The sequence below is a fragment of the Chanodichthys erythropterus genome, chromosome 19 (genome assembly GCF_024489055.1).
Source record: "Chanodichthys erythropterus isolate Z2021 chromosome 19, ASM2448905v1, whole genome shotgun sequence".
Taxonomy (NCBI): Eukaryota; Metazoa; Chordata; class Actinopteri; order Cypriniformes; family Xenocyprididae; genus Chanodichthys; species Chanodichthys erythropterus.
The window spans coordinates 21,763,558-21,790,378 of NC_090239.1; the positions used below are offsets into that span (position 1 = coordinate 21,763,558).

General features: G+C 42.1%; 1 protein-coding gene across 1 annotated transcript in view; it reads right to left on the bottom strand.

Annotated features, from left to right (window-relative positions):
* Positions 1 to 25,775, bottom strand: part of plcd3b (phospholipase C, delta 3b) — a 118,914-nt gene extending 93,139 nt beyond the window's left edge. The window contains exons 1-3 of the mRNA XM_067369479.1: positions 25,706 to 25,775; positions 25,055 to 25,222; positions 22,147 to 22,375 (exon numbers count right to left, since the gene is read on the bottom strand). Of these exons, the coding sequence (XP_067225580.1) occupies positions 22,147 to 22,375; positions 25,055 to 25,222; positions 25,706 to 25,775 (467 nt within the window). The remainder of the gene's footprint in view (positions 1 to 22,146; positions 22,376 to 25,054; positions 25,223 to 25,705) is intronic.
* Positions 25,776 to 26,821: the final 1,046 nt, after the last annotated feature.

Genomic DNA, 26,821 nt, shown 5'->3' on the forward strand with positions numbered 1-26,821 from the left:
CGCCCTGGCGATTTATGAAGGACACCACTGTCATCATCAACCGCTATCAACCGCTATCATCTCCAGGCGGTTGATATGAAGCTTGCTTTCTTGGCTCCTTCAAGCACCGAAGGCTGGGGGACCATCGCACAGAGCTCCCCAGCCCATCATGGAAGCGTCTGTAAAAATTACTTTCCTCTTGCACATTGTCCCTATAGCCATGCCCTGTTTGAACCAGCAGGGGTTCATCCAAGGAGCCAGGGTTGCAACGCATGCCTGAATTACCTTGAGCGAGCAGCGACCATGCTGCCAGACTTGGGGCGGGACCAGTGGTTTCAGCCAGAACTGTAGTGGGCACATACGAAGCAGGCCCAACTGTAGGGCTGGTGATGCAGAGCCCATGAGACTTAGCATCCTCTGAAACCTTCTGAGCAGCAGAGAGGATCCGGGTGTGAAAGTTTCAGCGAGCTGCTGAATGGCCAGAGATTGATCTGGCGAGACTACGGCCCTCATGCAGGTCGAGTTGAGAATAATCCCCAGGAACGAGATACGTTGAGTTCTTTGGAAAATTGACCCTGAGCCCCAAGCATTCTAAGTGGCTGAGTAAGAGAAACCTGTGTGCCACTAGCTCCGCCTCCGACTGGGCCAGAATGAGCCAGTCATCGAGGTAGTTGAGTATGCATATGCCCATCTATCTCAGAGGGGAAAGGGCCGCATCCATGCACTTCGTAAAAGTGCGAGGACCAGAGACAGCCTGAACAGAAGGACCGTGTACTGATACACCACCCCTTCGAATGCAAATCTCAAGAATCGTCTGTGAGGCAGGGCTATCTGGATGTGAAAGTAAGCATCTTTCAGGTCCAGGGAAAGGAAGGTCTCCTGGGCGAATTTGTGAGAAGATCTGTTTCAAAGTGATCATCCTGAACGAGCGCTTTATTAGGGCCCGATTCAGACATCTGAGGTCGAGGATGGGTCTGAGACCGCCATCCTTTTTGAGAACAAGGAAGTATTGGCTGTAGAATCCTGACTCGCTCAGTGCTGGGGTAACCACTTCTATGGTTCCTTTTGCCAGCACAGAGTTCATCTCGGAGTGTAGGATGTGCATATCCTTGCTTTCTACACAGGTTTGGACCACTCCATTGAATAACGGGGTCCGCTGAGCGAACTGGAGTACATGTTTAGCCCCCAAGTTGACACTCCAAGGATGGCCTGCCAGACCTCGGCCCGCGTGGCAAGGGGCTGGATTGGTTCGAGCACCAAGTCGCTGTGAGGAACTGTGGTGTACATGAGGGGTGGAAGAGGAAATTTGCTCTCTTTTTGAGAATGTTTGTTTTTTATTATAACAGCGGTGCACTGCCAGGGCATTTGAACAGGCTCTGTGCAGGCAGAAAACAAATTTTTTTGAGCGCCTGGAACTTAACGGGGTGATGGAAAAACTGAGTAAGGCATCTAGGAGGTGGTCTGGCTGCAGTGGGATTTAAACTCCTCCTCTTCCTTTTTTGGGCATCATGCCAACTTCTGAGACGTGGTCTAGCACTATCTTGGGGTCTCTGTCGCTTCGGATGGGAGTGGCGCCTAGCAGAGCGTGAGCACTGTCTGTGCTCAGGCCGTGGTGCAGGCTAAGTAGTGGATGGCGCAGACTTAGGTGGCTGCTGTGTTGGCACAGGTTTTGGGCAGCTCAAAGTGGAGAAAGTGGAGGAGCTGGAGCGCTTTGGCAAGAAGTGTTGCATGGCCTGGGACCACTTCTGCACGGTGGTGAAGTGTTCAGCAAACCCATCCACTGCAGAGCCAAAGAGACCAGTGGGGGAGACAGGCGAGTCAAGGAAGATGGCTTTGGCAGTCAGAGTTTGGCCTGGTAGACCTGCAAAACTGCCATTGAGTCCAGGGCAAAAGCTGCTTGGCCGGCCGAGGTGTATGCCCGTCCAGGGAGGGTTGACATTAGTGTTAATTTCGTCAGACGAGACGAGACGAAATATGTTCGTCAACAACCTTTTTTTTCATGACTAAGACGAGACGATGACAAGACTGCACCACTGTCCAAAAACGCTGACTAAGACTAAATTAACATGCATTATTGTTGACGAAAAAAAGACGAGACGAAAATGTTTTGTATAAAATAAAAACTAAGATAAAATCTCTCTTCATTTTCATCTACAATCGTCTCTGCTTTTTCATCAGCTGTTACGTCTTTAAAATATTCAGAACGAGTTCGCGGCTTCGCGCTGTTGCTCAAGTTAAGCCTCGTTGAAGTCTTGTTTACACTGCATGCGTGTGCGGCTAGTTACGGCTCCGGCAAGGTGTTGTTCCGTCCTCTGCGCGATGTCAACTCAAAGAAATTTCAAGTTTTTCAACTTCGAATCTCTTGTCGTCAGTTTCTAGTGATGTAAAATATGAGCGGGAGTTTACACGGTGATTATTTTGACTTTGTTTTGTATTTGAGCTGTGCGTCTTGGAGGTGAGGCGCCTATCTTTAGCGAAGCGGCGCGTCAAGCCGCTTCTCAAACGCACCGCGGCGCGGCTGGTGTAAACACAAGCATTGACTATTGGCCGTGTATCAGCTCCGGTAGCCGCGTCGCAGCCGTAACGAGCCGCACACGTGTGCAGTGTAAACGAGGCTTTACAGGTTTTATACGCCTGTGGCTGCAACACAAAACTGCTGAACACACAACACCCAAAGCGAACACGAGCGACGACGACATACAGTACTTGCTTTTGAATTGTGTTGGTTAAAATAAAATACTCTTCAGAACAGGTTAATCATTTGTGAATGTGTCTCCTAAATCAGAAATTGAAAACCAGACACGTTTAACATTTGCATTCAACAAAAATCTTAAACAAGTGTATTTTGTCAGGTAATTAAGACATTTAACCAATGTTTGAGATATGTGAAACACTTTTTTTACTGAAATGTTTAATAATCTCAGTAATAATGTTATTTTTTTTAAAAAGACTACAATTTTTTGACTAAAACTAGACTAAAATTAAAAGACTTTTAGTCGACTAAAACTTGACTAAGATACCTTGAGTTTTCTTTTGACTAAAACTAGACTAAAATGACGAGACGTTTAGTCGACTAAAACTTGACTAACAAAAAAAGATATGTGAATGACTAAATATGACTAAAACTAACAAGGACATTTGGCACAAGACTAAGACTAAGACTAAATTAAAAATAGGTGACGAAATTAACACTAGTTGACATAGCACGACACGGCTTTGATGGATGGGTGACCTTTGTCTTCCAACCAATGGTGGACAGGCAGACACAGGTGTGCGGCCACGGCTTCATCCAGAGGTGGCAGCTTTTCGTATCCCTTCTGCTCAGCGCCGTGAACCGAGGTGAGAGTGTGAGAGTCAGAAGAGCGCAGGCGGGCAGAGTACGGGGCACACCACGATTTCGTGAGCTCCTCGTGAACCTCAGGAAAAAAGGGTGCTGCCCTCTGGGGAGAAGCCTGATGACGTCCGACAGAAACCATTCATCCAAGCGGCTGAATGTGGGTTCCTCAGGCACAGACCACTCCAAGCCGAGTTCTTTGACGGCCTTTGAGAGCACGCGACTGAGCTCAGAGTTGATAGAAGCCCTGGCGTCGATTGGCTCGAGAGACAGCAAGGGGGCGGAGTCATGATGCGAGTCCGGCCAATTTTCAGCATCTGAGGCCGCTAGGGACATGCTGTCATCCAGCGGCTCTTCTTCAGATCACCCAAACGAGACCAGGGGCCGGTTGCATAAACATAGACACAGTCTTAAGATAATGGCTTAGAAATAGTCTGACTAACTAAAGTCACTGAAGAAAGATTGTTGCATAAAATAAGCACACAGCAGTCTTAAGTAAGACTGTCTATATTGCATTGCTTTGTGGGAAAAATAAGACGCTGAACAACTTAAATCACAATTTTCCTTCGCTGAAAATATTTGTATTTTGGAGGAATACAATGCTTCCAAATCCACTTTAATGAATAAATTTAGCGACTACAATGCCAATAGCAAAAAAAACAAGGCGTGGACAACAATAACTGAAAAAGTTAACAGCGTAAACCCGTCTGTCTCGCGATCCGTCAAAGATGTTCAGAAACGTTTTAAAAATATGGTCCAAGAGGCAAAAAAGGAAATATTCAAGCGAAAAAACCCTGCAACAGGTGGGGGACCAAATCTTAAATTGAAAAGGACAATGGAAATGATAATTGAAATATATGGAGAGGAATCTCCGATGTTTTGGGGAATCCCCGGGGGGAGGGAGAGCGGAGTATCCGGGCGGACGTTACCTGCAGCGGGGGAGGATACCGCTGTCGCATCAGTTCCGCTTCAACAGTCTCGTGAGTAACAATGTTTCGATAGTTATTGTTTTTGCTTGATTAAAAAAAAAAAAAAAAAAAAAAAACTGTACTATTGTTTTGGGTTGAGTACCAATTTTTACCGTCTAGTAGACTGATTTTAACACTGGTCCCTGAAAACAATGAAGCGCCTGTGACGAGCCAGGACCAAACAACACAAAGCGAAGGTAAAGTTATGCTTACAGTCTTTAAACCGCGAGTTATAAGTTACCAAGTTAGTTAATCCTCTATTATTCCTTACAATGATGTCGTTTTTAAGTTAAAAACAGATTAAGAGTGTTTAAAATAATAAGTGGACACAGATCAGGGAAAGTAGCTTGTAATGCCATTGTAATGTTAGTGCTTATGCAATCACTATTTGCTGAGGACAGTGTTTTCAGATTATAGGTTATATAATCAAAGACTACTTTTGTCAATATATTATTTTTTGTCAATATAGGCTATAAAAAATGTAATTTGTAAAAATGCAGAACATTTTCTGTGATGGGTAGATTTAGGGTGTGGGTTATATAGTTATAACATGTTTAACTATGTATTTCTAAAAACAAAAGAAGTTTATGCAGTGTCTCCATTTAGATAGCTAAGTAAACGTGTGTGTAAAAAGTTTTTTTTTTTCTAAAATTAGTGAACTACAAGTAAACTTTAGTATGTAGTAAGTAGTATGCAGTATGTAGTGCATTTTTGCAGAAGAAAAAAAGTACAACAAAACTTTCTAATTTTGCTAATGTTGTTGTTTTTGTTTGTTTGTTTTTTTGTAAAGAAGATGATTTGGACAGCACCGAAATGGCACCTGTGGGACATGGCTCAGACACAGACACACAGAAAGACACTACAAGCAAGATGACCATGAACAATATACTTGAAAAGCAATATGAAATATTAACACTGGAAGAGACTAAACTAAAATTAGAAATAGAAAAACCTGAATTAGAAAAAACTAAGCTAAAGTTGGAGCTACAAAAACTTGGACATGAACTATAGATCTCAACGACCATTGTCCAAGAACTAGTCAAATAATTGTATTTAATAATTCCAGTTATTTAATTTTGAATTTACTTCTTATGTAATGTTTACATACAGAATCTTTAGATATATTTAAGAGATTTTAATTATTTTAGTGAAAGTTAATGTAGTTGTAATTTAAAGATTACATAGTATTTCAGCTGTTTTTACTGATACTACGCATCAAATATTGTGTATTGATTCTCAATGAATAAATTATAATATGTCCAATTCATTTAAAAGTTATCAATTCTTCCATTTTTCTCAGTCAAACTGAGAAAATGTTTTCTACAATCATTTGTCGAATGTAACGCCCAGTTCCATCTTCATCTCCTGCCTCTGCGATCTCCAAAGTGGGTTCTTCAAAAATTTGGTCATCCTCCATGTCTGGGAGTGCAAGATTTCTATTAAAAGGAAAGTGATCTTTTACTCGTAATTTAAAATCAATGGGGAATATGTAGCTAGGTGTTTTAATTACAGTTAAAAACTTATTACCTTGCCATGTTGTGCAAAACAACACATGCACAGATTATGTTGCAGACTCTTTCTGGTTTCATTTTGAGCTCTGCATGCAGACAATGAAATCTTCGTTTCAGGACTCCAAAACACCTTTCAATAACATTTCTTGTTTTGGCATGGGCTGTGTTGTACCGAGTTTGAGGCACACTGACTGGGTTAAAGAAGGGTGTTAGAAGCCAGGGTTTTAGTGGATAACCAGAGTCACCCAAGAGCACACCCTGCAATTCTCCTCTCTCAAATGCATCATGAATTTGGGAATTCACTAAAATTCAGTGTCATGGGTTGATCCTGGCCAATGAGCGACACAGTTGAGCACTCTCAGTTTGGCATCACAAGTTGCCTGCACATTAATACTGTGGTAGCCTTTCCTATTAAAAAACAATGGCTCATGAGTTGAAGGTGCTTGAATCCTAATGTGTGTTCCATCAATGGCTCCTACAACATTTGGAAATCCAGCAATGTTGAAAAAATCTGCCTTCACCTTGTTCAAGGTAGAGACATCAGTCGGATAAAGTGGAAGTCTGCCTGACAGTGCATGAGCAACCCGATGAATAATTCTTGAATAAATGAGGCACGCAGGACCTGAGCCGGCATGAGCTCACTTTCATCCGAGCGCTGAGATCCTCTGCCCCGTTGTTTTTTCCTCACAGGTTCCTGGGAGGAAGAAAACGGGAGGCCGTGAGGGGCGGAGTCGCATTCTGAAAAGAACACTATCGACAAGCGCAAGGAGGCCAGACTCTAACAATGAGAGCAGGTCGTTTCAGTGAGCGCGGCTTCTGCGTGGGATTTCCCCAGACATCACACGCACTCACTGTGCCCATCATCAACGTGCAGAGGAGCACGACATTGTAGCATATGTACAAATATTAGACTGCGCAATAAACTTTGGAATTTTCAGAATGCTTTTAGCCTGCTGAACTGTGTTTGTAAATCTCACATTGGCTCCGGCCTGGCGGACACTAATGGATCAAAAGACCCTTTTTATGACTATTTTGATAGATTCCTAAACATTTCCCTCGCGACTTCAAAGGGGCTGCGGCCACCTCGGATCGAGTTGCTACGAGCCAGGCCACATACCAAACAGCAATAAAAGGGAAAATACATGCACGCACCCACACACACAGACACGCATGAAGATTGTATGCACAAATATGATTGTACCCGCAAATATGAATGTATCCAACGTTGTAGTTCAAGTTGCATTTATGTATTCCTAGTTTAGAAATGACTGTAGTGGGTTAATTTTCATGTTAAGCGATAGTATTAAAGTGTTAAAGTCTTTCTTAAATGATGTTGGTCACCTGTCAAGTTTGGACTCTATGTAAAGCACTTGGTCTGCCTTATTCACCAATGTATGTCACAGTTCTGTAAAATGCATTGTTCTAGTTTTTATTGGTACTATAAAGGAAAATGTACCCTGATCCAACATATCATAAATTATGCAAATTGAGCCACAAGACAAGACAAAGGAAAGTTTGCCCGCCAACTTTTTACCTATGTCATTGGTTATTCCACCCCAAGGAGGTGTGTCGGATTGTCTGTCATAAAAGAGGAGAACCAGGATTTTCTTCTGTGTTCTCCCGATTGCCCCTGAATCATCCATCGCCCACTCACGCACATCTCTCCCTGACGTCACGGCGACCGTGCTTCCATCGCGCTCATCTTTCGGGACCACCGTCTCCGGCGAAACTAACTTTCACGTCCTCAGTTCAAATCCTCCCGTGGAAACGGAAGAAGCCAATGAACTGCAGTCGCACTTCTCTTAGAATCTTAGATAATGCAACTTCTGTGCTGGCTCTCAAGGACTGTTAGTAAGTTTTGCTACTTGTCTTCTCTCTTTTCCTGCTTTTACTTTCGCTCTTGTATATATGTGTGTATCCTCTGTGTGTATTTAGACGTATAACCTCTGTAGTAGTAGTTTTCATATATTAAACACCTTAGATCCATAATGGATTGTTCTGCTGCTCATTCAACAAAAACCAGGTCACTTTAACGTTCTTTCGATGCAGCACCATTTTTTTTACGCTTTGATGCTATAATAGGAAGTTCATTCTCGTGGCCAGAGAATAACCTTCCTTTTTATAATAGTCTGTGAGGAGCTAACAGTTTGCTGGACAAACTAATATAGTTTCTCTAAATAATTATTAAACCAGAGCTAATCATATATGTAATTGATTATAATTTGTTGTAATTAATTCACAATATATGTTTAATTCCCCCTTGGGTCGATATATGCATCATAATTAATCATAAGGCTTTATGATTTATTATATTCATATATTTCACCCACAAAATGATTAAACCTGTACAAATTCATTACAGATATATGGTGGAGAATGCGGCAACATTTTAAACTTGGTTTTTGTGCGTGAACTCAGAATAATTGTGTGTGATTTAATGTATATGCCCGCCTTATTGAGTGAGCTGACAACATGTCCCTCACTTTGAAAAAAAATGTTAACAAGCTGCTATTTGTGTCTAAAAACACTGTAGTCAATCGTTGACCGTAAAATTAAACTGCAGTCCAATTAATATTTCAAACTTGTATCTGCAAAGGGTGACAATCTTTTTGCAATACAGTTTAATATTAATTTCCGCTTGAATAAAACGCATTGAATCGTGATTCAGCAAATTAAAAGAGAGTTTGGGACGTTTTGGGATTCTCCCTCATCTCTCAGAAGGCCTCATAATTTGTACCGCTATTAAATTTGAATTACTGTGTCGTCCAGTAATTCAAAATAGCGCTCGCTCCCTGGGTGACGTCATTGGCGTAACTACCCAATCGTATGTGACCCCCCCTCTTGCAAATCTAATCGGAAAACATCTGATTTATCCGATTTGACTTGTAAAATTGGAGCCAGTCAAAATGGCCTGATCAAGCATGACTCATAACAACAGCGAATTATCCTGCAAAAAGTTACATATTTGTGTGCATAAGTTGTACAAAAGGGGTTTACTGATCCCCGAAATTGTGTACCCGTGATAAAAGGGGCACATTAGTGTCCAGTGAACTGGCACCAAAGGATCTGCCGAGATTCTAAAAGTTTGTATCCGTGATAAGTGCAGTTAAATCAGCCGTAAACGCGAATTTAATATATCATGAATTAAAGTAGGTGGATGCAGTACCTCTGACTAGATGCCAGAAGGCAATCTGTTCAGAGGTGTGGCACCCCTCCCTACTTTATTGTTGTGTGGACTCATTAACGCCATCGTGTGGACGTTCTGGGTAGCTCTTTACACACTTTGAACTGAATTGTCTCCAAATTTCCCCATGACTACTTCAATGTTGCTGTTATAGCTGTTTGTTGATGGTTATGCTTTTCAATCGTTTTTGGAATGTGGTTTACTGATTTAAATTTGATTTAAATATGATTAGATTAATTTAACAACAAGATAACTCACTTTCTGAAAGTGCTCCCCCTGGTGGACACTCCCAGATAAGTAAATTCCCTTACCTCTGTGGTCTTCCTTTTCTTTTTCATTTTCCTGTTCCCTTTCGAAGGGAACTCAACTCTGCGTTGCCACGCTTTGGGGGGAACTTCACACGTGACTCTGTGTCTGAAAACCAACTATCCAATAACTCCAATGCTCATTGGCCGGCGACAGCCTATGACATCATAGGGGCGCGACCCGGATGTATAAAAGCGCGCCCGCGGGAGCAGTCATTTTCTTTCGTCTTTCAGGGACTGCCTGTGTCTTGCCACTGTCTGTTCTCCATTTGATCTGTGAGTAATCTTTGAGAAAAAAAAAAAAAAAAACTATGTCTGAGGGCAAAAGTTTTAGGAAGTGTGCAGATCCTTGTCCGAGGTTTCTGACCCCGGAGGATCCTCACACCCTATGCATACGTTCATTAAATGTGTTTATCTGTGTCCCAGGGAAAAAAATTTGACACTTGATATGCATATTTTTCTGGGCGTTTTCTGTCTGGAGAGGAGCACGCATACACAGTGCTTGAGGGCACTGCTGTGTGTTTGTCTGTTGTTTACGCTGTTCTCGTTTGTCACTCTTCCCAAGGGAAGAGCTGTCTGCATCATTGCCTGTTGGTTCTGGCCCCTGTTTGTGCTGAGGCTTAACGGTGGCTGCAATCATAGGGCTCGCGGATGAGCTCGTTGGGAAGTTTGAGAGTTTTATTCTCTCTAACTTCCCCGGGGCGGGCGAGAACGAGTGGGAGACGATGACGTTCGTGTTTGACGTCATCGCGTCCGGCGGCGAGCGCTCCTCTGGCTGGTTGTATGCGAGCTGCTGTGTGTTTGGGACGAGCTTCTCAACGGGCTGCAGCTGCCGGGAGAGCGCGTTAGGAAAGGGGCCGCGCGCGGATGGCTCGACGAGCGGTTCCTTTCTGTCTATTAATACAGCAGCTTCCATACTTTCCATTCCTTTTTTGATCTCCGCGTTTGAGATCGGGAAGGCATGGAAAAACCCCTAGCCATTCAGTTTTGTATCTAAACCCAGACAGGCGGGAGGGGGAGGAAGAGAGAGTGAGATGGGTAATCGATTCCCCAGCTATAGGGTGATTTATATCTACCCTCTCCTCTTCTTCTTCCACCTCCTGTGTGTGTGTATATATGTATATATATGTATGCTTATATACATGTTTGTGTATATATATGTCTATATATCATGCTCAGATGCTTCTTATGGTCAGACTGATGGCTGGGCCCATAGTTATTATTTCTATCAGCCCGCTGTTTCTGTTTGATAGTAAGAGGATCTTTTAGGCTTAAAAGAGCCTTAGATTCCATCCTTTCATGTAAAAAAGGGAGCATTAGGAGTTTTTGGTTTTTGAGCCGCAGTAGGGTCTATATTTTATTCATTTAAAATAAGACCTTATTTTCCTGTATAGGTTTCTGAGCATGTAGTCAAGAAAATTAGGGGATGGGCAGACTGAAGTTGATAGCACTCGTCACTTCAGTTAATATGTAAATGTTTAGGTCGGTCTTAATCGGCCGCCTGACATTGTTTGCTTGTGAGCTTCACTTTCTTTCTCTTATCCATGAGATTTGGAGGTGAAGCCCAGGCTTCACTAGGCTTGTGGCCCTGTAAGAAGGCCCGTAGCTTAGCGGCTAGGCTAGAGCTAGGTTAGGTGTGTTATTTACATAACCTTATGTATACTATCCCTTATTAGGTTGTATGGTTCCTAGTTCTGGCCTCCTCCTGAGGGAGTTGTTAGATCATATGCCCATCATCCCCTATCTAAAGTCTGTGCACGTTCAGGATAACACCTTGGAACAGTCAGGCCGGTGGCCGGCCCATGATGAAGCTTTTTCTGTAGGCCCACCTTCTGGCTTGGTAGTGAAAAGGTTCGTAAGGCTTATGGAACGGGGGATATCGTTCTTCTCCTTTGAAAGAACGAGGAAGGAATCTCTGGTCTTCGAGCCGCGGGAAGGTAAGACAAGGTCTGATTTAATCGCTTAAATGTTCGACCTTGTTTTTATTCCTGTATTATTTCCTGAATGTGTAACAGTAAATATGTTATGGGTTTTTTTGGGCAAAAAAACAACAAAAAAAACTGGAAGTGTTGAGACTGACTGAGCGAGCCACAGAATGGCTGCTGTTCAGTTTTCTCTCTGTATGTTCTACCGTTCGACTATTGTCAGTATAGTTTGAGCTGGCACTCATCACTTCAGTTTATGCGTTTGTGGCGGTCCTAACCGGCCGCCCAGCGCAATAGCTGTGATCTTTGCTGTATTTCTTATCTGAAATTTCGAGGTAGAGATCAGGCTTATTATAGCGCCTATATTTTTTACGAATAGGCCTGTATGTTGTTTGGCCAGGCTAGAACTAAGTGTATGTATGGTGTATGTATAAATAATTCCCATATGTATTTTAGTTTTTCGCCTTCTCCTGAGGGAGTGGCTGAATTTTTTTGCCCAGATTATCCCATTGCTTATGTAGATGCAACTATGAGTGTAACAGCTAGGTTTTAGACTGCTTTGTTAGAGACCTGATGCTGTTTCTCAGGTGGTAGGCCCTTATCTTTGCGTAGATAAGTTTATGCTATTAGTATTGCTAGGCCCCACTCTCTAGAACGTCATGCTGAGAGAAAAAATATTTTCTTCCGAGCCACTTGATATTTTCAAGTTTGAGTTGACTATGCCAGCATTTTAGCTCTGTCCTCTAAGGCTTGGAACAGATTTGAGAATCTGTAGCAATGATTTTATTTTTTCTCTCTGTCAAATAGCATGTATTTCAAAGTTTCCTTTGAGTTCTAGACGTTTGCCCTACATTTTTGGTATGTGAGCTTGATATGCTGCCACAGGTTGGCACCCGCTTATTATGGTAGGCCTTCTTAAAAAGCGTCCTCTATGTAAGTGTTGGTGAATCCTTGCCCCAGGCTTACTGAGTGCATCACCTGTTGGATTGCATACTCAGGGTTGCTAGATCACTTTTTGAGAAAAGTTAGTATCTGTCAGCTCCCTTTCAGTTATCTGTTTATCAGCTATATTGCATATAACGGTGATTGTAGGCTAGACTGTTCAGCCTCCTTCTAGTTAGCAATAGTTTTATACTGCTGTATAATAGATTTCAGTCTGCTCACATACTGTTTTGGATTTACACTGCTTCAGGCCCTGCAGCATGTTGTTTGAGGTAGCAGGCTCAACTAGCCTCCCTTAAGCCATGTTGGTTGTGTATGGTTCCCTTTAGTCACATTACTTAGGGTACTTTACCTGTTTGGAAAGTGTAGCCTAGCACAGGTAGCAGTTTGCTTCCCATAGTTAATTGGGTTAGAGCTGGTTCCCTGTAGCTTGGTTCCCTGGAAATTCATGAACTGAAGCCACGTGTCATTGAATCGGCAGGCCCCTTCAGGCCTCCTTTTTAGTTTACATGTTGGCACAGATTGTGTTTTTCTGTGCGGCTTAGGATGAGATGACAGTAGTGAAACCTTACTGAGGTTTGGTTTAGCCTATTGTTGCCTCTCTGAGTTGATGATTCTAGTTGAGCTAAGAGCCACCTAACGCCTAGGTTGGATTTTTAGGCTCCTGGAAACGGCCACGAGACTTACGCCATGTGTCCTGGAGGATGCTAAGCCTGCGGGGCGCCTTTTTTGGACACACTGGTGTTTGTTTTGGGTCGATTTCTCTCTGAGAACTAGTCATATACACTTTCGCTGGCCAGGGGCCCAAGTGGTAGATTCAACCCCCTCTTTTGCGGGTTGTTTACCTGGCTTGGGACCTAAACAAAACCACGAGCTGATGCCACGTGTTTGTTGAGGTTATAGGCCTTCCAGGCCTTCCTTAATACGTGCTGGCGTACGCTGTACTCCTCTTGTTTAAAGAGTAATAAATGTTTTTTACTGAGTACACTGCTTGTCGGATTGTGTTGGGTGTATTATTAAGGAGCACTGTGCAGCTTTCCTTGGCTGCCATGGAAGTTATCTGTCTCTGTACGTTAGACAGGTGTTCAGAAAGGCGTTTTACCATAAAATGGGTCGTTTTCTGAAGTGTACTTCTGTTGTCATGTTGTAAGTCCCTCCCGGGCCTCCATGATTATGTGCTCTTGGCATAGTCTACCTGTTAGGTGAGCTCTGCGCTTCCCCCTTGGGGTTGGGTTTTGTAATAGTGCTTAGCTCCCTAAGCTGGTTATGATGGTTAGGCTGCATTAGGCCCCATCTTAAGAATCAGCCCTAGGCTGGTTTGTGCTCCCCTTTCAGGGTTTTCAGTGCACAGCCTCCTCAGTGCATTAATTAAGCACTGGGTAGATCCTAGGTGAGCGGATTATCTCCCCTCGATATGAGGGTTCATAGCACTCAGCTGAGTTCTGCTCTCCAGGATGCCCGTCTCTACGCGTGGGTCTGAGCTGGTTTCTGCCTTTCTGCAGTCACTCTTACCTATTTTCTTCTTCAAGAATGCATTCTAGAGGCTCTGTATAAGTCTGTTCCCCTAGAAGACCAGGTCGGCCTCCCTGGTGGCAATGAGGGTGACCCCGTTCCCCTCAAGAGTGGCTGGCCGAGGTTCCCTTTGGTTCCTTGGCCACATTCCCTTAAAGGGACCACTTTTTCCTTCGGGAAAGTGGGTCCCGGACGCCTTAGCGATTTCTTTAGGCTCTATTTGTTGAAAGAGAAAGGTAGAAGCCTTTTGGAAGTTCAGCTTGGGCTGTTGGCCAAAGGGAATGCTGTCACTGACAGCCTGGTGTGACCCAAAGGGGGAGTTGCTGAGCAGTTCGAGAACTGCTTTGAGACCTTTGTTTCAGCCATATTTTTTGGCAGGCACTCTCCTTAATCATGGCGGCGTTGGTATATCGTTCCCCAAAGCGTGGCAACGCAGAGTTGAGTTCCCTTCGAAAGGGAACGTCTCAGGTTACTTATGTAACCATAGTTCCCTGAGAACAGGGAACGAGACTCTGCGTTCCTTTGCCATGCTTCAGGCGGCCTGCTGGGCAGTCCCTTCAAGACGATGGATAATGACTGCTCCCGCGGGCGCGCTTTTATACATCCGGGTCACGCCCCTATGACGTCATAGGCTGTCGCCGGCCAATGAGCATTGGAGTTATTGGATAGTTGGTTTTCAGACACCGAGTCACGTGTGACGTTCCCCCCAAAGCGTGGCAACGCAGAGTCTCGTTCCCTGTTCTCAGGGAACTATGGTTACATACGTAACCTGAGATGTTTTACAGGGGTACTTTATTTTATTTTATTCTACTTGATTTTCTTTAATTTATATAATATTGATATTGATTTTACTTAATTTATTCCCTTTCTCTCTTGAGTATTTATTTATTTTTTTTTTACTTGGGAAATTCCTTTCTTTTTATTACTTACTGTTTTATTTTAGCCACTCTTAGGTCTGTGTCCTGTTTGTGATTTGCTGGTAACAGAATCCTCACACCCAAGCCTCCCTAATGTTATACACCTATTTTAAAGTTAATTAAACAACATTTAATTGAAATTTAAAATTAAGTAGTGTCAATCAGTTGGCATTTAGCTCATCTAGAAGCAATTCCCTTTGGGGAATTCGCAAATAGGGAAGGCTTTCTCCTTTCTTTGTCCCATGCTGTTCTTCTATGCAATTATTTAAATTTAATTGAACAGAGTTTAATTCAAATTTGAATCAAGTGCCTCTGAATTGTCTTCTTTTTCTGGATGACATCCTGAATCGACTGATGGCGCACGATCCGACGCAGAGCTACAGCTACAAAGAATGGGCAAAAATCATCCGAGTCCTTGCCCACAACCTCATTGCCCAGGCCGAGGATGCCCGGAGGAATCAGGCCCAGGCTTGACATCGACCCAGGACCAGCGTAAGACAGCGGATGAATCCAAACCTGAGCTACAGGAGGAGCTGCAAAGACTTCAAAAAGCCCTTGCAGAGCTCCACAGAACTTTCTGACCCTGCATAAGATCAAGGGCTCCCTGCTTTCATTGACCTCAAACGGGGCAGACTGAAAAAGCCACGAGCTTGCTACAATCGACTCTAAAGGGCCTACTTCGGAGCAAGTAACCAGCCAGTAATGGAGGAAGATTTCATCTTCAAAACTCTGTTTCTCAGAGAGCTGCACCCTGCAGTGAGTAATCATCTGGCAGCCTTGGCCTGCCCACGCAGAATGTCTCCTCAGCAGCTGCGAGACTTGGACCACGAAGCTTACGCCAAGCAGAGCACTGCTCCTGAAAAGACTGTAGAAAATCAAACCAGTTATCCGGTCTCTGATCACTGCCCAGAAACCTGCCCTTATCTTTTTGAAAGACTGAGAAATGGAGCTATAAGACAAAATCGGACTCTCAAACCACACACAGCTCCCATGCACCACACATTTGGTCCAATGAGCTTTGTACCTCCGCTGTGCATAGCACAGATGGACACGTTTCCCTGTTTCATCCGCAAAGACCTGGACGACTGTTTTGAGCCCTTATTGAACTCCAGACAGCTGAAAATCTGGGCTCAAGTGTGTGAACTTCTGCCTTTCAAGTCACCCAGACCACCTGAGCCAGACGAGTAGGTCACAGAGGTCACGGGAAATTTTGCAGCTAGCCGCGGGAACCCCGTCTCAGGGCAAAGTTCAAGTTCGCTACCCTGCATACTCAAACTCACCATAGACTTAACTCCTTCTGCTCCAAGGTCACCACAGACTCACAGCTGAATGATGAGACTACAACAGACATTATTCGCACACTGTGGGCAAACAACTCAGCCTTTAGCCACACGCTGCACAGTGCTCTCATTGAAGGAACACTGGACCTCTCGTTTGCCAATAAGCACACATGCTTCCTATTGGACTTTCGTCTGCCAACCATGACGACTGCCAAGGACATCTGCGTTTTGAACTTGAAATGGAATGACCGGTGTTTAACCCATCATTTCCTGGTCTTTCTTTGATGCACTCTAAAGCTCATGTGGACATTATTAATGAGGGGGTGTGGGCCCCAATGACTGTACAGCCCCCTGTTGTTCCTGTCAACACTGCCAACTTCCTGTCAGGCCAGACCAACCCAGAGGTCTACATCATGGGCCACATTCAAGAAGCTGTAGTTCTCAACATGGCTCAACATGTAATGTGGTCAAACCCTAAGCCACACGCTGGGCTCCTTCACACTTTCACCTGAAGGTGTGGAACGTGAACTCTCTCTAAAAGCCACACCCCTCACTGAAGTGTCATCCCGTGTAGTTCACAGTTGGCTCAACGACTGCATGGTCACAGACATCAGCAGTCCCAAAGCCAGGGAGGATGGATATTGAACCACAATGTAACACAGTTCGTATAAACAGGAAGAAGGAGGCGGGAACCGGCGAACATTCAACAAAACTTTAATACCAAAATAAACAAAGAGAGACTCGAGGCCGGCGCACCTCGCAGGTGATGCTCATTATCACTCGCATCACCGGCCTCACGCCATTCCCTCACGGCTCTCGCCCTCCCTGGTCGCCACATACCCCCATCGCCCCTCGCAGGCCGGGGGTACTCCCGCGACTGCACTTACTCCCCCCCGGGGGCCTGTCTCGGCGGTCGCAGCACCTGGGGGTAAGGACAGACGAGACGAGAGAAAGGAGACGGAAGCAAGGGGAGCGACAGAACGAGAGAGGGGAGAGAGGAAAAGGAGGAAAAAAAAATTCTTGGTCCGGTTCCCAGACACACTGCCGCTCGGTCCTCAGCCTGCCAAGAGGCTCTTCCTTGCGGTGCCATGCGGTGGCACTGGACGCTCGGTGGACGGCCCGATCCTCGACCGCCTCCTGGCGGCCGGCGATGGCTCCTCCGGCTGAGGGCAGCCGGCAGCAAGTCCTCCGTCCCCTGCTCCTCCCCTTCATGGCGGACGGCAGCAGGCTCCGGCCTACGGCAGATGACGGCGACTCCTCCGCTCCCTCCTGGACGGCAGCCACCCCACCTCGTCCCAGGAGCACGGCATCTGGGTCTCCGTCCCACCTTTCACAAGGCTCCAGTACCACCGCCTCGGGCAGCCTCTGACAGCATGTCCCTCCTTCCTCCTGGGTTTCGGCACCAATGTAACACAGTTCGTATAAACGGGAAGAAGGAGGCGGGAACCGGCGAACATTCAACAAAACTTTAATACCAAAATAAACAAAGAACAAAATGAAAGTAATGCCGGCAGACCCTCGCGGACGTCTGCCGGCCACACAAACATAATAAAACATAAAATAAAGTCCAGGCCTGGTCCTCTCTCGTCCTTCACTGACGTCGCTCCTTCTTTTATGCCTCCGGAGCTCCTCCGTGAGAGACTCGAGGCCAGAGCGCGTCGCAGGTGATGCTCATTATCACTCGCGTCACCGGCCTCGTGCCGTTCCCTCACGGCTCTCGCCCGCCCTGGTCGCCACACACAACTTCCATGACTTTTAACTCCGGTTAAAAGTCATCATCTCAATACCAGCTGCAATGGTCCCAGAAGGAAGCTCAGACAACACAAGGTTCACAGCATCCTTCAAGATCATCATCTTCATCACTTCCATCAGGCCGGTACCCACAGAACAGGTGCGCAGAACGGAGTTGATGGAGGACCAACATCTTTTTGTATACACAGTCGCTAACCAGCCTGCCTGTGAAACGCAAGAAAGCGCTGCACCTCTGACAGCCTGACAGCTGACACCACAACGGAGGAGTCATTCCCAGGGTTTGAATCTAAAGGCCAACAAATTCAGAAAGATGCAGATGCCATAAAGAATGATGCAGACTGTCAAAAACTCTGACAGGTCCTGATCAAAATCAAAGCCACATTTGCCAAAGACTTGTTAGACTGTGGTCTCACTAAACTTCATACAGTGCACAGTACAACACACCCGAATGCTCCTCCCACCTTTGTCAGGCAGTACAACATTCACATCGCCTCACATGAACCGGTGCAGGAAATTATTTGTTTCATGGAAGAAAACGGTGTTATCTGCCCATGCAACAGCGCCTATTCAGCCACCATCTGGCCAGTTGTCAAACCAGATGGCAAGTGGCGACCCACCATTGACTTCAGGAAGTCGAACCAGCAAGTGCCACTGTCACAACATGCCAGAAATCACAAGTCTGCACGGGGCAAAGATCCAGCTGCCTGCCAAAACTGCTATGACAACACACCAGCTTTGACACTGGAGATAAAGGTACCCCAACAACAGCAACCAACCTGTCACAGGTACTTCAAAGAGAATGCATGCCAAGGAATGCCCACGGCCTACGTCGATGGACGTTCCTACAACCAGGAGGCATCCTAAAGGCAGGTGCAGGGGAGCAAGGGTTAAACAACAACCCTGCCCACCACAGAACTTCAGGTAGTGTCCTGAAATTTGAAACAACACCACAGGAAATTTGCTCAGGAAAATATGCTCTTTTAACTTCCAACTGCGGCCACAGAAGGAAGATCACCATAAGCACGCGCTCGGTGCTGTGGCCGACTCGGGGGCGAAGCGCTGACCAGGGTCCTTGAGAGTGGCGTGGATGACAGAGCTGCTTGAGAGCAGCGAACTGATCCAGCTGCTGACGAACCGGCCCGCTGATCAGGGCTGCACGAGAGCAGTGAACTGAGTGGTGAGCAGAAAGTGAAAGTAAAAGCAGTGAGCAGAGCTACAGATATACAAAGCAGTGCACTGCTGGAGAGCAGCAAGCAGAGGAGAGGCGAGCTGATCTTGCTGCTGCAGGCAAATTCCAGCTGCTTGCAGGTAGAAGGCGGATTCAATTCTCAAAGAGACAACAAAGAGATGTGATCTGTGTGGCTGAAGGAGAATGAATCAGTCTGCCAAGATGAGAAGGCTGCTTATATAGCCTGAGACCCCTCCCATTTTGGCCCAAAATCGGCAAATTTCACAGCCAAATCAGAAGCAAAATTTTATGGCACCTACAGTAAATGTTGTATTGTCTTATATATGTCTTATTTTACCGGTTGTGGAATCCAACTATTCATCCATCTGAGGTAATGTAGTTAGCCTACTTTATTGAATATTTCCATTTTATGCAACTTTACACATTTATTAATAGTAAATTAATAATTAATACATTTAAGATCATCATGTTTGCAGTGAACAATATAGATCAGACCTAATGGAATAATAACAGTATTCCTCCACTATCTGAATTAAAATATATAAATTGTACGTTTTAATGGATCACGCTACAATTATAATGATCTTATAATACATGATGCATTGCTGTGTCCATTATCGCATAATTCCCACTTTTTTAAGCAAAAGCTTTAACATAGAACACTGCAAAAACAAGCTGTTATTTTCTGTTATATATTTATTGTCCAACATTCCCGATTTTTCTGATGCATGTCCTTAATTTTAATTAAGGGTATTAATTCAGTGTTTATAATGCTAATACTTGAATTTCAAAGAATTTTAACCCAAACTGACTGGTTTTCTAGAGCAAAGGTTTTGTGAAAAAAGTGGAAAACTTAAACACAAAGTCAGTAAAATAAACTGTTAAAAGTATTTGATGATCACTAGTGATAGTATTTTATTTTGTGTTGTCATCGTTCAGATTGGATTTTAGCTTAAGTGTACTTTTTTTTAACAAAAAAGCAGCTGATATTGCCATAGAACCTAGTGCACTGCCGAGTCGCTTTCACCCCAAAAATGGCGGAAACGCAGGGCTGCTACTGGGCACCAGTGTTGCAATGGAACATTCTATTGAGTTTCGCTTTTTGTTAGTGTATATTCTTTGTTCGAATAGCAAAGGAAGCTGACCCCAGGCCTGTGTTAAGGTGAGGCATGTTATTCGCAATTATGTGTTGTGGTTGGGTTGTTATAGGTCTGCGTGACTCTCGATGTGTTAAACCTAATTTAACGGAGGAATTTTGGTATTCTTCTGTAGCCTGATGAGTAACTTTAACCGTTGTTCTTGTGAACTCAAAGACAGCCTGATGCTTTGTTTATAGACTATTTGTTGGTGGCTGTTTGTTGTTTCACCTATCAATTCATGTCGATAATGTATAATAGGATAAATCCTGTATAGTGATTTATCCTATATAATGTGTATATTATGTATCTTTGTAACCCATTGTACCAAGTGAAACGAGTCGAGGCTTGGACCCGGAAACGGCGTTCATTACGTCACGACTTAACAAGCGGATAAGCATATACATTTTCATTTTTTTGAGAAAATGACTGATTGTTTCGCTAGCTAAGACCCATATTCCTCGTCTGGGATCGTTTAAAGCCCTTCGAAGCTGCACTGAAACTGTAAATTTGACCTTCAACCGTTTGGGGCCAATTGAAGTACACATAAGGACATGGGCATCTTGGATGACATGGGGGTGAGTAAATTATCAGGAATTTTTATTAGAAAGTGGAATTTAATGAATGAAAAATGCCGCAAGTAAGTTCTATTACCTGTTCGAGGTCAGTCAATAGCCGTGTGTGGTGTCCAAGTTTGTAAATAAAGACTAAATGACAGCTTCTGATATATTTGTTTAGCGATTTATTTAATTCATCTCCCTCTCGCTGGTGCAACTTTCTATTGTTTGACGTAGTCCAGTGAAGGCGTGTTTAAGGCAGGTTTTACAGGAGAGCTGCAAGGCTACTGGCCCGACAGTGGAAACGCGGCATGATTTCGGCCTCTGTGCTCGCGCTGGCCAATGGAAAAGCGGCTAATGGGTGAAGATGGCAGAAGAAGACATTCGCGAGATGGACGTATGTCGAGTTTGTCAGATTCGCCTGTTCTTCAGAGGTCTTTTAAACAAATGAGATTTATATAAGAAGGAGGAAACAATGGAGTTTGAGACTCACTGTATGTCATTTCCATGTACTGAACTCTTGTTATTTAACTATGTCATGGTAAATTGATTTTTTAATTCTAGGGCACCTTTAAGTTCTACTTCTGTAGTTATTTTGGTGAAAGTAACTCAAAAGTAATAATAATGTAATGCATTACAATTATGAGACAGTAATATTGTAAGGTAAAGAATTACTTTTAAATAACAAGTAATCTATAATGTATTGCAGTTTGGAAGTAACTTGCACAACACTGGTTCTATTCACTCATAAAGTTTGTTTGCATTTAAAAAAAAACAAGAGGCAAAAGAGTGAAATGGACAATAATGCAGGAACAGGGGCACATTTTTAAAGATCTAACTTCATTTATCAAGTTTTAAAAAGGTGGCACTCATGTGCGAGATGTTGAAAAAGCAGTGCAATGGTCTGTCTAGCACATATAGAAGTCTACTTTGGTTTTTACACCAGTTGGCAAACAAACTCAAAACTACCATGGCACTTTGTTGTCTCATGATGTGTTTTAAACATTGTGTCAAGTTGTAAGAATTTTTTAAAAACACATCTGGAGTCCATGTGTTCCTTTTAATTCTGTTGTGCCTAAGCACAATGACACTTATTTGAAAGCCCCTTCATCGCTGCTAATGTTCATTACACGTTTTTTCAAAGTTCTTGTCACGAGGTATTTTTCATTTAAATGTTGCACACACTGAATGATTGACAACCAGGTACACAAATGCATAACCCATGAACAGACCCTCCCAGCCTAGTTTTCATTCATTTCATACCCAACTTTGGTGCCCATTTCGTACCCCACAAATTACAATTAAATAAATTATTTGCATTTCAATTCATTTTAATTCTACCTGCTAACATTTTTAATTGCAATTCTGCATCAAACTGAGGAATTTAAAAACAATTATCAATTCATCTCTGAATGCCACACAACCCTGAGTGACATGTTCTCTAATAAATTTGCAGTCTTGTTCCCCACTAAAGGAAAGAAATGCTAGACACACCAACAACTCTAGTTCATTAGCCTGATGAAAAAGGGAAGAGTAACTTAATTAGTAATGAATGAATAACAGTTTGGTCTTTTTACTTGTCATTTGTTTATGACCTGGACTAATGAGCTGGGACTGTAGAGTACAACTAAATCTTATTAGCTGCTGAAGGATATTTGTCAAGTTTCTCTTTCTGGGTCATGTTGTTGACTCTGCCCTGGAGGGTTCGAATGCCACTGACCCAGTGCTGGGCTTCCTCTTTTGTGTCACACTGGAGATCCAAGCTCTTCCTCCCTCCTTTGAACAAAATGGTGAGACACTGATCTTCTGGGAGTGAGGTGGCCAGGTTTCTCAACGTCTCAGACTTACAGCCCTCCCACACGCACTCCACTTCCATCACAGAGACTGAAAAAAGGAGGTATTTTTTAAATTTTTACCAAACTGGTGTAGTTTAATCACACATTTAAAATAATATTGTTAATATTGACAGAGGCAATAAGTAAACAAACAATTATTAAGCAAACATACAGACAACTTTGCTTTTCCTGTGTATAGAGTCAATTGGTCAGTAGACCAAATGAGCAAAACAGCCTCTAAAATTAGAAAATGTCTATGCCAGTGTGCAGAAGGTAGACAGCAGTGGCCTAAAACATAGAGTATGGACTTTTTGCTCCAAAAATGTCTCCATATTTGTGTCCTGTCAACTGTTTCAATGACTTTTAATAGAAAATAACCTGCCAAGAGACTAAACCTAAATGTTAGCTATGCTAACAGTCATTTTCATACTAATTTATAAAGAGCACACCTTACACAGCCTGTGTTAACATAGTGAGAGTGAAAGAGAGAGAGAGTAGATGGTGTGAAAAGAGCTTGTCTCCTGTTCTTTCAGCTATTTTTGTCTTATTCTCTCACTAAGACAAGAAAACCTATATTTTAGGACAGCTGCTAAGCTGATTTTCCCAGAGATTAGCTGCATATCTGTTGTGTCAAAGAACTGACCACAAAATGCAAGCTGTTGTCTTTTATGTGCAGACAGAAAGTGCTTGGTAAATCTTCTCAAAAACAAAGAATTACAATTTGATTAAGAGCAATTTTCTAAGTAAATAGCACACAAGCTACAAACATTAAAATAAGAGCTGATATACATTTATATAAGGCACCTTTATTACAAAGGCACCTGCAACAACAACAACAAAATACAGTGCATGCATAATTATGCAAGTTGATTTTCTGATCATATTTTTTTTCCAAACACATTTTACCAATTCCAAACCACATCAATCTTAATAACTACTATTAATTTTATATTTGAAGAGTTTCGTTTAATTTTTCAAAAAACTTGTTTTTTTGTTGTGCATTCCAATTAATATCAATTCAACTGCAGTTGGTTTGTTTTGATTTAAACCTTCATAACTTAAAAAATACAGCTAAGTAGCACCATAAAACAAAATAATAACATGATAACATAATAATAAACATGTTTTGACAAAAATGTTAAAAACGGAGTTATCTCGTTTTGCAACTAAACTCTTCATTTAATCATTTATAAGTGATATATAATTGTTCATGAAGGCTGAAAGTGAAAAACGTCTTATATTCAGGTGTGCATAATTATTAAGCAGGTTTTGTTTTACAAATAAAATGAGACAAAAAGAAAATTAACTCATACTGAAAAGTCAAATATTATTAAATGCCTGTGAGAAGAATGCTATACTAATGCAACACTAGAAATTGCAAAGTTAAAGCATGACCATTGGACAGCGAAATGCTCACTGGGTCAGCAGGGTCAGACAAAAACACATGTTAACTGCAAAAGAATTAAGAATTAAGGTGAAGAATTAAGTGTGAAATCACCAGGAACCCTTTAGTCTCCAGCGACACCATTTTCCAGAACTGCAACCTACCTGGAGTCTCCAGAAGTGTAAGAGTATAAAACTATAAAATGAATGAGGGTAAAGCTCAGATAACTTGATATTGAAATAATCTGATAAGAAATATTTGAGTTTGTAGTAAAATCTCTGACTTCTGATACGATGGTATCTGAGCATAGTTTAAGAAATTTTTCATCTCTTAAACTCTAAAGGAGACTCACTACTGTTCAAATGTTTAGGGTCAGTAAGATTCTTTTAAAATCTTATTTTTAATTATTTTTTTTATCAATTTATTATTTTTATATTTTCAGCAATGCATTCATTATATCAAGTGACAGTAAGGACATTTACATTGTTGCAAATGTTGCTCTTTTGAACTTTATAAAATATTAAGCAGGAAAACTGTTTTCAACATTAATAATAATGGAAAATGTTTCTTGAGCACCAAATCAGCATATCACAATGATTTCTGAAGAATCATGTGACACTGAAGTAATGAATGCTGAAAATGATTTGCCCTCACAGGAATAAATTACATTTAAACAAATTACATTAAAACAGTATTACTGTATTTACTGTATTTTTGATCATTTTTGCAGGCTTGGTGAACCTAAGAACATTAAAAAAATCTTAACAACCCCAAACTTTTTAACACTATAGTGTATAGCAGGAAATGTTGTCTAGAAGAAACAACTGAGATAAATTGGGATAAATTTTAAATATCATTCCTGCAGGCGCACACACTTAGCGTACAAGTGGGTGTTCATGCACATGTCTCGGCCACATCACACAAAACATGATCTTTCCAACTAAAAGCAATTAAAGACCATAATTCTAATTTAAAACGTGCAGAGCTGCCAGGGCAATGATAATTATTCATGTGAACTATATGGAGCACACCATAAATTGAAGGGCTGCACTCTTCCCATATAGTCACAGAGTGTAATTAGAGTGTAGTGAAGTTTAACTACAAATAGGCCAGCCCTGTAATGACTGTCAGTGCTGTGGCCAGTAGACCTGGATCCTGCCAGTTTGGGCAGCCATAATTAGGAGGTGTATTTACCGGGAGGGGCACGTACATTTCCACAGCACAGAATACAGAACATCATTTATCTACACACTTGCTTCTTCATGGAAACCTTATTTTGAACATTTTCACACTATTCTAATCTAATACATAAAAAAACACTATATGCTGAGTATGACAACTCACAGGACTGCTGAGTTTTGGCTTTGTTGGTGGCCTTGTTGGATTCACACCAAACGGTGACTCCATCATTTAACAGCTTTAGTATGCGCTTCCTCCTCCAGCGTGGAGAACGCACCTTCGTCATAGAGGAGCCCTGCAGCATTGTCTTCACATCTTCATCGTCCTGGACCCCTGCAGGAGTTCATTAATGAGACTGATGATATTGGCACTCTAAAAATCAGTATTAAGATCCTATGAAACAAAACTGTGTGTAACCATGACAACACCTAATGTGAGTGAAAGCAAAAAAAAAAAAAAAAAAAAAATTCTTGAATAGTAGGTATAAGTTCATAATATATTTATTTATACCGGTCATTATAACATACCTCACATCATGACGAGTGAGTCTTTAATTTATCTTCATTTTAATTAAAAAGCTTTTATGTATTCTATTTTAATTTCTACCAGCTAATGATGATTCTGAAAGAAAACGCGTAGGGTTTGTTATAGTAGCCTAAAAAACACAACTTTCACGCGCATCTTACTGACAAATAAACCACTCTAATCTCTAATATGGAATATGAAGTAATATGGAATATATATATATATATATATATATATATATATATATATATATATATATATATATATATATATATATATATAATGTCTTACCCAATTTTATCAGGGCATCGTCTGGTTTAAGTTGGGACGTCCCGGCTCCATTCTTCTCCTTTCTCAACATGACGCTGTAGGTCCTCTTGCGTCTTAAGCTAGGGTTTATGTGAATAAATACACGGATGGGTGTCTAGTTGGTGTGCAGTAATGACAGCTCTAACTGTATATATATATACTAGTGTAGACACTGCCCCTCTCTGATGAGCTCATGAATGTTAAAAAGCTGCTGTGGTGTTATATGACATTACGTTATACTGTCTCCGGTTGTTATTTAACAAGTTTACGATAAAATTCTAACCTACATAAATATAACGACAGAGATTGCTACCCCTTAAAAGCACATAAAGCACAGATTTGGGTGTCCAGTGAAGATGCTATTGTCCTATCTATGGTCTAAAACGGCAACCTCAAATTCATTATTTTAATCAACGACAATTTATAAGCGTTCAAATAGTATTAGACAGACATGGAAAATACAGCGACTGTATCTTCAAATCAAAACGCGAAAACCAAACCCACCGACAATATACAGCAAACGGGCTGATGAAGGATGGACTACATAATGACTTCTTACCATAGACAGCTTTGTGCAGACGACCCTGTGCTGAGATCAGGATTAATAAAATGTCTCCCTCTAGCGATGTCAACTTAAAAAACAACCAACTGAATCAATCAAAGCCGATCGACTGAACATCTATTTCAAAGCGTAAGGAACGATACAAGTTTAACGTTTGTAGTGTTTTTTCTACCACCCATTAAAGTAAGATTGATGTATGCATTAGGCCTTTTTTATTTAAATCCAAACAATTTTACAGCAAATACGTTGTGCAAGCTAAACGCAACATTAGTGAGAAACGCAAATCAAAGATGCTGAAAGGTAAACACTTAAAATAAATATTTTCTCAAAATTATACGCATTTTTTTCTATTTGTTTGCTGTTAAAATATGCCGTCAAAACAATAAAATAATTACAATTAATGTTCTTACATTTTGTTAAAATTATCATGTAATTATTAATTGTCAAACACATTTAATAAATATAAATCATGTTAACTTTGACAACTTAAAACCGAATTTTTGTAAAATCTATTGTTTTTCTCTTTATTGCGAATT